Source organism: Pinus tabuliformis, chromosome 1_1, assembly GCF_031772625.1.
Source record: "Pinus tabuliformis cultivar Carrire ecotype Pingquan chromosome 1_1, CPIR1, whole genome shotgun sequence".
Taxonomy (NCBI): domain Eukaryota; kingdom Viridiplantae; phylum Streptophyta; class Pinopsida; order Pinales; family Pinaceae; genus Pinus; species Pinus tabuliformis.
In genome coordinates, this window is record NC_142297.1 from 360,258,715 (window position 1) to 360,271,438 (window position 12,724).

At 37.9% G+C, this 12,724-nt stretch overlaps 1 protein-coding gene across 1 annotated transcript; it reads left to right on the forward strand.

Moving 5' to 3' along the window:
* The first annotated feature begins 7,608 nt into the window (after window positions 1-7,608).
* On the forward strand, window positions 7,609-8,109 carry LOC149213082 (anthocyanidin-3-O-glucoside rhamnosyltransferase-like). Its single transcript, XM_089388914.1, has one exon. It carries the CDS (start codon window positions 7,609-7,611, stop codon window positions 8,107-8,109), a length of 501 nt encoding a protein of 166 aa, XP_089245040.1.
* The last annotated feature ends 4,615 nt before the right edge of the window (window positions 8,110-12,724 follow it).

The following is a 12,724-nucleotide window of genomic DNA, read 5'->3' on the forward strand; positions in this document are numbered from 1 at the left end:
TGCGCAGTCTTTGTGGGCCTTGTTCAGTGCGCTTTGACCAGGTCCTCGTCATTCCTCGTTGTCTACAAACTACCATTGTCCAGAGGTCCTTCATGATAGGTCATTAGGTAGGGTGATTGGTTCCGATAATAAGGAACTGTCACTCAAAAGGGCCTTAACCATGTATGGTTGGAAGTTTTAACTCCTTTGTCAGTCAAATACCTGGGACAGATGTATTTATTGCATTGTTGTGCATACTGTGGGTATGTGTGGGGGTTTTCCTACACCATTACTGGTGTCAGAGCAGAATTGAAATTAGAGCGAGGAAATATTTTTGCGAAAGGGAGTTTGCACAAAGAAGAAGGTCATGTGCATAGGTTAATTGATGAATGATAGAGAATACAAAAGAAGATTGTAAGGGGAACTTTTGAAGTTCTTCGATGACTGTAACAGTTCCAGTAGAGGCTTGGAGTAGATAGGAACAGAGGAAAGAGAAAGCATGTTCTGAAGGAAAGAGGACTTAGAAACAAAAACAAAGGGCAATCCATTCAAAGTACAGGTGGAATGGGGAAACAAGATCATGCTGAGATCTTGAAAGTCAGGTAATATGTTCTGTTTCAAATTGAGAATGTATGTTTATATATTAATGCACAGGTGACAGCAAGAGAAGCTGTGAGAGGAGAACCAGATGTGTTCTTGAAGAAAGAATAAGGAAAACACTCTGAAGGAAATTGGCAGTGAAACTGAAGAATCCAACAAGGGATTGGACAGAGAGGACAACTGAAGTGTTCTCAAGAGAGAGTGAGAGATTGCAGAAGCCTAGAAGGAGCAAAGGTGTTGCTCAAGAGGAGGTTCCAGACAGAGGACCATGCTTACCAAAAGACTGAGTGAGGATAGCTTAGTGAGGTAAGAGTGTAGCGAGGAGGACTAGTTGTTGCATAGGCTTGTTGTAGATAAGTGAGGAGCTCATGAAGTAAGAGAAGAAGATGACTACTGATAGTCATAGCAGAGGTTCAGAAAGAAACCACAACAGAAGATATGAGAAAGAGGATGCCAAAGCAGATGGAAAGAGGTTGAGTCAAGAGGAAATTGACAACGAGATTACAGAGTTGAAAGAACAACTCGATCCATTAAGGAGAATACTTGAGGAAAACCAAAGACTAGGTTGGGTATTAATGAATAAGCTAGTGGAATGGCATGAGATGCAGAGAAGGCTACAACAAAAGCAAGTAAACTGGTTGAGGGGAAAACACGAGGAAGCTAAGTTGGAAATGGAAGAATCCATTTGTGAACCAGAAGAGGGAGAACTTCTGGGAGAAATTGAAGATGAAGACTTGACAACTGAAACTTTGAGTGAGGCCAAAGGGTCACCTAGTTTTAAATATGACAATTTGTGTATGTTTGCAGGTGAAATAGATGAAGGACAATTTGTTGATATTGACATAAAAGAGGAAGAAGACAAGCATAATCTAAATTTTGTTATGGAAGAAGATGAGATAGATAGGTCTCATATTCAGTTGGAGGAAGATATCAAGCAACAAAGTGAAGGGCTTGAGGAGATTAAAGAGGAGACCATCGAAGAATTTATGAATCATATGAAGGATTTGGAGCAACAAGGAGACATGATGAATGAAGCATCAAGTGAGACCAGAAGGTCTTATGTTTTTAAAACAGATAGTTTGTGTATAATGACAAGTATTGCAGGAAAAAAGTAGCCTTTTGAAGATATCTTTAGAGTAGATGAAGATCTAGAAGTCAAAGATGACAAAGAAAACTTCTCAGAAGAAGAAGAATTTGATTGCATATAGAAGAAAAAGTCTATGGATGACTCTAAAGAAGCTGTCTTAGAGATGAAGAATCATGATCTTATTTTGATGAATCGTGAAGGCATACTATCTCAGAAAGGTAATCAAATGAGTTTGTTTAATGTTATTGATGAAGACAAAATACAATAGAATGTTAATGCAGATGTTGAGACAAGGATAGCTCTTGGAGGAGGTAAACAACAATAGACTAAAGGCAAACTTGAAGAAGAGAATATGTTAGCTGAAAACATAGTAAAGGATCATCAATTCACCATGATGATAGGTACTATGGAAACAGCCATGAAAGTTGTTGAGATAGTCAGTAAGAAAGAATGACATCTACTGAAACATGTTAAGAAGGAATAAGTCTATGCAAAAGACTTAGCAAAGGGAGAAAGAACACTAATAAAGGAGTGTTTTGCAGAGGATGAGAAATGTGTTGAAGCTGTTAGAAATATGAAGAAGTATCTCTTAGAAGATAAAATCTCTGAAGTATAGGAGGATGAAGAATGTCTCTTAAATGAGAGAAGCAGTGAATTATTGCAGCAAAAAGAACTTAATAATGCCTTGATATTTGAAACTGTGACAACATAGGAAGAATTTCTTGTGGAGAAAGGAGATGAAATTCAGTTTGAAGAGCTGATATGTAAAGCAACAGTTGAGACTATTGAACCTTATGATTTCCAAACTAATAATTTGTGTATAAATGCAAGAAACATAAGTGATGATGAAATACTTATGAAGCGTCACAAAGAGATTACATTACTAGAATATTTGCTAAGAAAGTCAGAGTATGATAGTGTGATTACAAAGGAAGGAGTTCACTATGGTGAACAAGAGAAGGAAAGCATCATTAGGACAGATGGTGTGGAAGAGAGACTAATGGAAAATCTTATGAGTTCTTTTGGGAATTCAAAACAACATGTTGATGAGCTGATAGAGGTAAAAGAAATAGAGCAACAAACTTAATTGTTGTGAAAGGAAGATAAGGCACAAAAGCCTTGTGTTTTTTATTTTAACAAGTGATTTATGAGTGCAGGTTTTGTTGCAGATGCTGAGGGAAATTTGGCACAGTTGAACAATGAAATAAAGATGAGAGAAGAAGATTTTGTGGAAGAATTCAATCCATGAACAAAGATGTTAAGGATGATAGGGAGGCATGTAGTATAGCCATCATAGGAGCAAACAAAGCAAAATTTAGCATAAGAGACAACATAAAAGTCAACAAAGAAAGCAAGGAAAAAGTTGGAGAAAGTAAAGGAAACCAACAACAATTTGAAGAAATAGTGGACAACAACAACAACCTAAAGCAAAGAGGAAGAGGATGAAGTAAGAAGCTGAATATGGACCAATCCAAAGATGTACTGGAAAAATAAATTGAAGAGATGTGGCAATTGATGATGAAGCAGATCAAATGGAGAAAAATGGTAGCAATAGGAAGCAAGATCAATCAGAGTTTGAACCTGATTGACAACAAGAAGAAGAAAGAGAAATAGACAACAAAAATACAATAGCAACAAGGGAAAAAAACATGTGGATAGTTACAAATGTTCAAAGTGTGGGATCCAGGAAGACAAAGATCAGAAGACACATGATCAGGAGATCAAAAATATTTTCTACTTTGGGAGTCTGATGCAGGAGCATTCACCCAAGAGAAAATCATTGTAATTAAGTAGACATAGGGGGCTCATGTATTTTAGGAAGTTGGATTCCTCAGTGATAAATTGATGTAATTTATTTTTTTAAGTGAATTAATTAGATAATGGGAGGAAATTGTAAGTTCTCTCGAATAAATGAGAACATGAGTGGCAGTAATGACAAAAGTGCCTAAAATCAATTAGGACTCTTAGAATAGTTCATGATTCGAGGAACTAATGAGAGACTTTAGGAATTAATTAATTAGAAGCGGACATAATGGACAGAGGATTTAGGAGTCAGTTCAGTAGATATAGGAGTCGAACCAGGACAGTTCAACGAAACTCCTTGTATATATGTAAGCCTACGGGCATAGTCAAAGGGGAGAGGCCACAATATTGCAGAATAGGCCTGTGCGAGACTTAATGTCTCGGATATGTATTTGACTATTTATATTTATATATAGAGGTGTTTATTCTTGACTGTGTCAACGTATTGAAGAGTATTTCATGAATGATTTACTATGAATTTGTAGACTCTGTAACAAGTTGCAGGCATAATTCTGAAGGACACAGAGGAATGGAGTTGATTCAGAGGAATCGTAAAAGGATCATTGAATTAAATTGAGGAAAACAATGAAACTTTGGAGGGAAATCGAAGTGAGATTTCACATAAGAGTAGAAGCTCAGAGGTAGCTGAGAAGCGGAAGCAGAAGGCAGAGTTTTAAGAAATATACAACAGAGAAGAGTGATTTGGAGGATCACAATGGATCTTTGCCATTTGAGAATATTAAAGCCAAGCTCAGGAGGAATCATGCATTAAACCAGCAAAAAGGCCAAAATCTTCAAAGAGGAGAAAACCACAGAAGAATTGAGGAAAATGCGTAAAAACTAAGTAAAAAGGGACGAGCGAAGGAGTAAATTCAGTGCTCAGTAGTCATGGGATCTTTAAGATCAACGGTTGGGATTTAATCGCATCAGCGGAACCCTTTTTAAGTTATTGGGACGAGCTATTGTATTATAGCGATAGCGATCATCTGATTAAGCGTGGACGTCAAATCAAGATTTAGATCAACGGTCCAGATCTAATCGTTATTCGCATTATAGGTTGTTTTAAGTGGAAGGCTAAGTGCTATGACAAACCGATTGTGATCGTGTGAATAATCGTCAACTGTCGAATCGCGACCCTGATCGACGAGCATGATTTAATCGGCCATCACATATCGGAGAAGTGAATATTGGAGTGATAGTGCGAAAGGCTCGAAGGAGGCAGACCCGACGATAAATATAGTCGTGAGTTTAATGTTTTTGAGTTCCACCCTTTATTTCCGGTGGGGTTTTCCTTTGTAATGAGATAGTGAAGAATTAAGCACTGATAGTGTATTCCCCGGCTTTAAAGGGAAAGTCGGAAGTCGGAGAAGGGATGAGGCATACATGTACGTATGACCTGTGAAAGTGCCAGTAGCCGATTGCGATAGAGGTATAGCCTCGGGATCTGTGAAGAAGTCGCACGGAAGGCGGAAAAGGGTATGTCTGCATAGATTTCCTTTATAAATTGTTTTATAAGGAAATTGTGCCGAATGAAGGTTTTCATGTGTTATATATATATATATATATATATATATATATATATATATATATATATATATATATAGATGAGGCTGGTGGGTTTAAAAAGGCTTAACTAAGGTTTAGATGGGTTTTAGAGTCAAGATAAGGAAGATTTGTGGAATGCTTTGATAAAAGGGTAAACGAAGGCTTGAGGATTGATTTAACTCCCGATAAGAGGCTTAGGCTGGGTGATTAGTTTCGATAACAAGGAACTGTGACTAAAAAGGGCCTTAACCGTGTATGGTTGGAAGTTTTGACTCCCTTGTGAGTCAAATACCTAGGACAGATGCATTTATTGCATTGCTATGCACACTAGGGGTATGTGCGAGGATTTCCCTGCACCAAAATTCTAGTTAACACATGATTATAACTTTCAGACCTTTTTTATGCTTTTGATTCATACTTAGAAATATATTTCAAGACAACATAGCGAGAAATCCCTCAATAGAAAACCCTTCATTATTAGTTGCATTGATCTCAGATTCTTCAATATCGCAATCAACAAATTTAAGCTTGGAGGAGACATCTGTTGATCTTTCGGGCAAAGCATTCATTGAGTCATAGTGAATTACAACATCTCGATAATATTTATCATGTTAGATTTTGAAAAGCAATGTAGCCATCACTCAAGATATTTTGACATAACATTCATAATATTTAGATTGGGCGGCATGTATCCTCAGAATTAAAAATTCAATATCTTCAACATGCTGCTGAAGACTTTGTACAATTGTAGAAATATCTTGAGGAAAGCTAATAGTATGACTGCTATACTTATATTTCCCACGTCGCGCATGTGTCACTTGCAAAATAATATTCACGTGTGCTATTAGCATTTCTTCAACTTGAGTAAGAACTCTTAAAATAAGAGGTTGCTCACCAGTATCCATGTTATTATATCGAAAAAAATGATGGGCTCCTCTTTCACTCTTACATCATCTACAAAGTGGTCCTTCAGAATGTCTCAAAACCTGGATTCCAGGATAGGACTCTTGGCAAATGTTGCACATTTGGACAACTGACACACTATCTATCTTTTCTCGAAATATTTTATGCGCTGCAATCATGTTTTGATCAAAATGAATATGATCTTTATCGGCCGAACCATGTTGAGAACCATTTCGAAGAGTTAAATTTCTTCTAAGATGTTCTTCATATTTAGGAACATGAGATTCCCTTCCAAAATTTGAAGCATGTGGAATGGATCTATGATAGGGTCTTTCCAAATTTACGTTCTGCATTTTGGGAACCTGAGAGAATGTTAAGTTCTCTTTGTCATACAATATTTTAAAATTTAATTTCCAACCAATTATAAATGAAAAAAATGAAAAAAGAATCAAATGCATTCAAAATTTACATTTTGTTTCTTGATGTGGGTGAGGGTTATCAGATGGTTTCTCTTCGCTTCTAACATCAGTGGATATGACATCTTGGGAGTTACTTTCTTTGCCTCTATTTAAATGAGTTGTTTCTTGTTTCAAAAAAATAAAATACATTTTTATCATCCTTGATATGTATGATACCATAGATATTTCAAAAAATATTATTTATTTGTATATTTATAGAGATTATCTTTGTACTTTATGTAATTGGTCTTCTTCATTAAACATTCACGTATTTCCTATCATTAAGATTAAAAGAAACTTTTCCTACTAGAGATATAAGAGATTGTAATCATATGGCTCAAATTTAACTTAGGGTCATTCTTATTGTACTAGAAGTATAAATTATCTCTCTCTTTCTTAGGATTTATAATTGTATTATATTTGTTTATATATATTAATTTAATCACTTTTTTTCGTTTATTTATTAGGAAGTAAAAGATGTGTATAGATCTTTACGTGTTAGTCTTATAATATAAGAAATGTATTAGAATAAATAGATATGTGATCATTTTAGTTGGTGTTACAAATTTTACAAGATCTATTTTAAAACCAGAAGTGCAAGTTAACTTTCAATTTCAATACACAATTATTTCAAGTACTTGCATTCTACTATTGAGAAGTGTTAATGGATTAAAAACGTAGTCATTATTATTTCACATACTTGCATTTTACTCTTGAAAAGTGTGAATCAATTCTATAACATAGTCTGCAGGGTGGATATTTTTTACATATTTGAAATAAAGTCTCATATAATGGTCAAAAGGTCCATGAAAATTTGGTAACAGTATTTCGGATGCAATGGCACAAGTAAATTTGCTTCCATATGTATAACCTTACTGCAGCGTTGATATTTTGTAAATGTTTGAAGTAAAGTTTCATATAATGGTCAAAACGACCATGCAAATAGTGGACACAATATTTCTAATGAATGGTAGTTGGTACACTGCCCGTTATTCTTTATATAGTCCATGATGGCCGAGCCATAGAATGCATCTTTTTCATACCATCAATCTGCATAAAGAGGTGCGCGATCATATGATGGACAATCGCAATGGCAAAAGGAAGATACACTTTCTGATGTTTCCATGGTTGGCGCAGGGTCACATAAATCCTTTCTTAGAGCTCTCAAAGGCTCTAGCAATCCATGGCCACAAAATCTCCTTCTTCTCCACGCCTCTCAACATTTCCAGAATCATGGCTTCCTTACACCTTCAGCAATGGGCGGGCCGATTCGATCTGTTGCCACTGCCGTTACCGCCCATGGAGGGACCCACACTCGGCGCGGAATGCAGCACAGACATCCCACCTGAAATGTTGTTTCCGCTATCCAAGGCACTGGACGGAATGGAGAAGCCATTCCACATCCTTCTCAGACAGCTCTCGCCGGATTATCTCGTCCAGGACCACCAACAGTATTGGACGCGGAATGCTGCTGTGGAGATGCACATCCCAGTCATTTTTTTCTCAGTCCTTTCCACTGCATTCAGTTGTCATGCATTCCACCCTTGTAAATTGAAGAACCAGGAAATTACCGCGGAGGAGTTGGCTGCTCTACCCCCGGGGTTCCCTTCTTTGGTGATCACGTTGAGGCCGTACGAAGCGCGGGATTTGTTAATTCTGTACAGGGGAATTCCTGGATATATCAGTCCGGTGTATCGGATGGCTAGATGCCTTGACAGATGCGTGGCGGTGTAAGATCTCGAGAATATTCTGAACTACATGCAGAAGTATGATCTCGATGTTCAACAACTGGTGGTCTAACAGGGGTCACAGGAAAAGACTCATCTTCATCGGAATGCTGGTCTGAAGTTTCATCTGCATACTCATCAATGAGTGGTGATGAAAATTTGGTAACAAGTTCATCTACTGGTGCATGCGAAATATCTTCGTCAAACTTTACACTCCTTTCAATAAAGAGCTCTTCAGTGTGGATATCAAGCAATCTGTACCCTTTGACTTCATGAGAATATCCAACAAACATGCATGCTTTGCTTTGAGGCTCCAAAGCCTTTCTCTTCTCTGGAGGAATGCGGGCCCATGCTCAAGATCCAAAAATGCGGAAATGACTAACTTCAGGTTGCATGCCAGTCCAAGCCTCAAAAGGTGTTTTTCCAGTAACAGATTTATGAGGAGATCTATTCTGGATGTATGAGGCACAATTAATAGCTTCAACCCACAATTTGGACGGCAGAGATCTTGCATGCAACATGCAATTAGCCATCTCTTTCAAAGATCGATTTTTCCTTTCAGCCACGCCATTTTGTTGTGGAGTGTAAGGAACTGTATGCTGCAACTGTATGCCTGCTTCATCACAAACATTCTTGATATCTTTGTTGACATATTCCGTCCCATTATCTGTGTGGAGTATTTTGATGCGTTTTCCAGACTAATTTTCCGCATGCGCTTTGAAAATCTTTAGATGTTGAAAAACTTCAGACTTGAGTTTCAAGAAGTAAACCCAAGTGAATCTCGTGTAATCATCTATAAATGACAACACATATCTTGCTTTGCTCATTGAAAGCACCAGAATGGACCCATGAGATCATTGTGTACAAGTTCCAAAGGTGGCGAGGCTCTCCATGCATGCCCCTTCTCGAATTTTTCTTGTGGATGCTTTCCAAGAGCACATCCATTACAAACACCATCTGAAAATTCAATGGTTGGCAATCCTGTGACCATCCCTTGCTTACTAAGCTGTTGCATATATCTGAAATTCAAGTGCCCAAATCTCTCGTGCCAAATCCTACTTTCTTCATTTGTAGGCATAAGTAGCAAAATAATATCTGATTGAGGAACAAAATCAAAAAATGTATACAGACGAGATTGATCATTTACCTTGCCAGATGCAATCTTCAAATTGGTTTGCATGTCATAAATGCTCACGGAATCTGGGGTAAATTCCACTTTCCTTCCGCTGCCTGTGTGTGTCACCTGATACATTGAGAGAAGATTCACAGAAAGCCTTGGAATATGCAAGACATTTTCAAAACTTCCATCTTCGAATTGCACTCTTCCTTGTCCAGTTGCTGAAACTGCAGAATTATCCCCCATGAGAATGGGAGGACCTGAGTATGCATGTAGAGAAGAAAAGGATTCCTTTGAAGAAGCCATATGATGTGAAGCTCCTGAATCGATGATCCATTCTTGTTGTGCAGAATGAAGAGCAATTAAAGCATGCCCGTTACCTCTTGGATCTTGTGCTTTTTCTCCAGAATTCTTCTTAGCATTCTCAGGAATGTGGTCTCCAAGATTGTGTTGCTGGAGTTTCTGCGCCATAAGATCTATAGTCTTCTTCATGCATGCAGATTCAGGATGAAAACCATGGTGGCAATAATTTCACATTGATTGCCCTTTCGTTCCTTTCCTTTCCTTTGAGCCAGATTATCCATCAGGGGGTTTGGGATGTCCTCCCTTTCTTGGATCAGGATCTTTCTTCCCTTTTCCTTTCTAATGGTCTTTGGAATTTGCCTTTCCTTTGGCATGCACAGTAAGTGCATGCGCTTTGGAATTTTTAAGTGTGCCCATTTTGACGAGCTTATCTTGCTCATGCATCAAAGACTGAATAAAAGAATCCAGTGAGGGCATCTTCCAAGCTGCACCAGTTGCAGATCTGACTGTGTGGAATGTAGAGACGAATACTGCATACTCTGGACCAAGTTTTGATAAAATGGAAAGAATCAACTGATTTTCTTGCTTGGATTTGTCAATCCCGCATCCTTTCAGCTGAACCACAAGGCTTTATACCTCGTGAAAAAATCTTGAATGTTCTCAAAGTTTCTCGGATCTAATGAGTTTAACTCATTTTCGAGAATGTGACCTTGCATTTCATCCTGTTTTCCAAACAATCCTTCCAATTTTTTCCATACTTCATTTGGAGTTGAACATGATTCAACATGAAATAGCAGTTCCGGAGAAATAGATAAACATAGGATGTCGAAGGCCTCGTCCATGCGATTGAAATATCTTGTTTTCTCCATTGTCAATGTTGGTTCAGAATCCATTTCCATGGTTATTCGAAATAAGCCTCTACTTCTGAGATGAAGTTGAATCTTTGGCTTCCATTCGAAATAATTATATGGAGTGAGAATTGCCGATTGTGGAAACTCCAATTTAGACTCCATTTTTTGTTGTTGCTTCAATCTTCTGAACCTGCAAATAAAATTGCTTGTGAACTGATTACAAATCCCTGTGCTCTGTTACCATGTGGAGGTTTGCCGTTGCACCAAAACCCGCAAGTGTTGGTAAACATTACAAGCCAGTAACTAGGATCCCCAGGGTGGAAATTACAGATTCTATAGAGGTGCAGTGATTCTTCCAACACTCCCCCTCAAACACAACTTGGGGGAATCGAACCTGGGTCCAAGCTCTGATACCATGTAAGATTTTTGAGATACACAGATCTAGATCTGCAAAACAATAAACAAGCTTGCAAGAGAAGAAAGAAAGCGAGCAAGAATTGAAAAAAGAATGAAAAATTGATTCTACAATATTAGTTTTAGAATAAATACATAAAAGCAACTAAGTTAAGCTTAGTTGTACATGCAATAACTAAAGCTAACTAAAGCTAAATGTGCTTTATCTTATGTTAATGTGTACATGTGCCACATGCAAGCAATAAGTTAACTGGAGTTAATCTAGGTGCATGTACACCAACACAGCTAGTCTAAATGCATGTACACCAACATATGATAATCGTGAAATCCTTCTTTCAAGATGAAGATAAGTATATTCGTTATCTAAGTGACGCCATTAGACTTCCCGTGCTTTCCGTTGGCCCACTCAGTCCCGCTGTCCAGCCCGGCGGTGAGGGCAGCGAGGGCTCCGATTTGCTGGAATGGTTGGACCGACAGAGCGCGCTTCGGTCGTTTTTCTGTCATTTGGGAGCGAGGTGTTTTTATCTAGATACCAAATCCAAGAGTTTGCACTAGGGTTGGAGGCGACCGGGTTCCCATTCCTCTGGTGTCTTCGTTTTCCGCGATACTCAGATGTGGGCCAAGATAATGCACATGGATTCCTTTCCGAGGGATTCGTGAGTCGAACCCAGGACCGGGGACTTGTCGTCCACCGTTGGGTACCGCAGGCACGGATCCTCTCGCATTCGTCGGTCCGTGGGTTTCTGAGCCATGGAGGATGGAGCTCCACCATCGAATCATTGAGCTTCGGAATACCCCTCATCTTCCTCCCAATTCAATATGATCAGGGTTTCAATGCCCGGATAATAGCTACGGAATTGAAAGCGGGGATCGAAATCGAAAGGGGAGAGGATGGCTCTTTTCTGAGAGAAAAAATATCCAAAACACTAACACCGGCAATGGCGGGAGTGGAGGGGGAGAAGTTGAGATTGAAGGCGGCCAAAGCCCGCGACATCCTAGCGGCCAGTAAGAAGAGTTATAATATCCATGATTTCATTGAAAAGCTTGAAGAGTTGGGCGAAGACTATAGGAGAAAAAACAAATGCAGTGTTGTTGCTGAAAAAGCACAATAGATCAAATATATGAAAAGTGTGAAGCTTTTAAACATAATAGATAAAATATATGAAAAAATATATTAAAAGTGTGAAGATTTTAGAAGTGAAATGGTATGGTACATCAGTGCTAGTAGCAGTATTATCAGCGTTTTAAATGGCGCTTGCATTAAAGGATTTGAGGCTACAGCATTACTATGTTTCATCTTCTTCAAATTTCTCTGAGAGTTGAACGCCTGAGTTGTTGCATATGTATACTATACATGATAATAAAGAACGCATTCTCCTTTGTGTGTGAACTTCTTGAATTGATGATAGGAACAATTTTATTATCTAGGCACCAACAGTGTGTGACAGAAGCTTTTCATACGAAAGTAGCGATTCAACGTTATGCTGCGTCTGGTTTTTTTCGTAAAATATTAATCCATATGGCCACTCATTCATACCACATAAAAAACCGTTAAGTAAATACGCTAAAGTGGATTGATGATAGGAATTTAAACTGTTAGGTAAATATGCTAAAGTGGATTGATGATAGGTAAATATAGATGTATTGTTATTTTTTATATTATTGAATTTAGAGAATCCTCTTTCACAACTAGTAATGCTCGCACGAAGATTAAGAACAATTAATCGTGAAAATTTTCATTTCACCCTAATATTTTTCTATATCAATTATGGGTTGGAGAAAGTCTAGATTTTTCATCATTTTCTAAATGATTCAACTTAGAAAATCATCTTTCAAGAAGAACAAGAACAATCAATAGTTGAACTTTTCATTTCACCTTCACATTTTTGTCTATAAGTAACATCAATCACTAAGTAATTTTGATCTCTTGAATGTTA

Coding starts and splice junctions, on each gene's coding strand:
- LOC149213082 (XM_089388914.1), top strand. CDS start 7,609: ATGGCTTCCTTACACCTTCAGCAATGGGCGGGCCGATTCGATCTGTTG.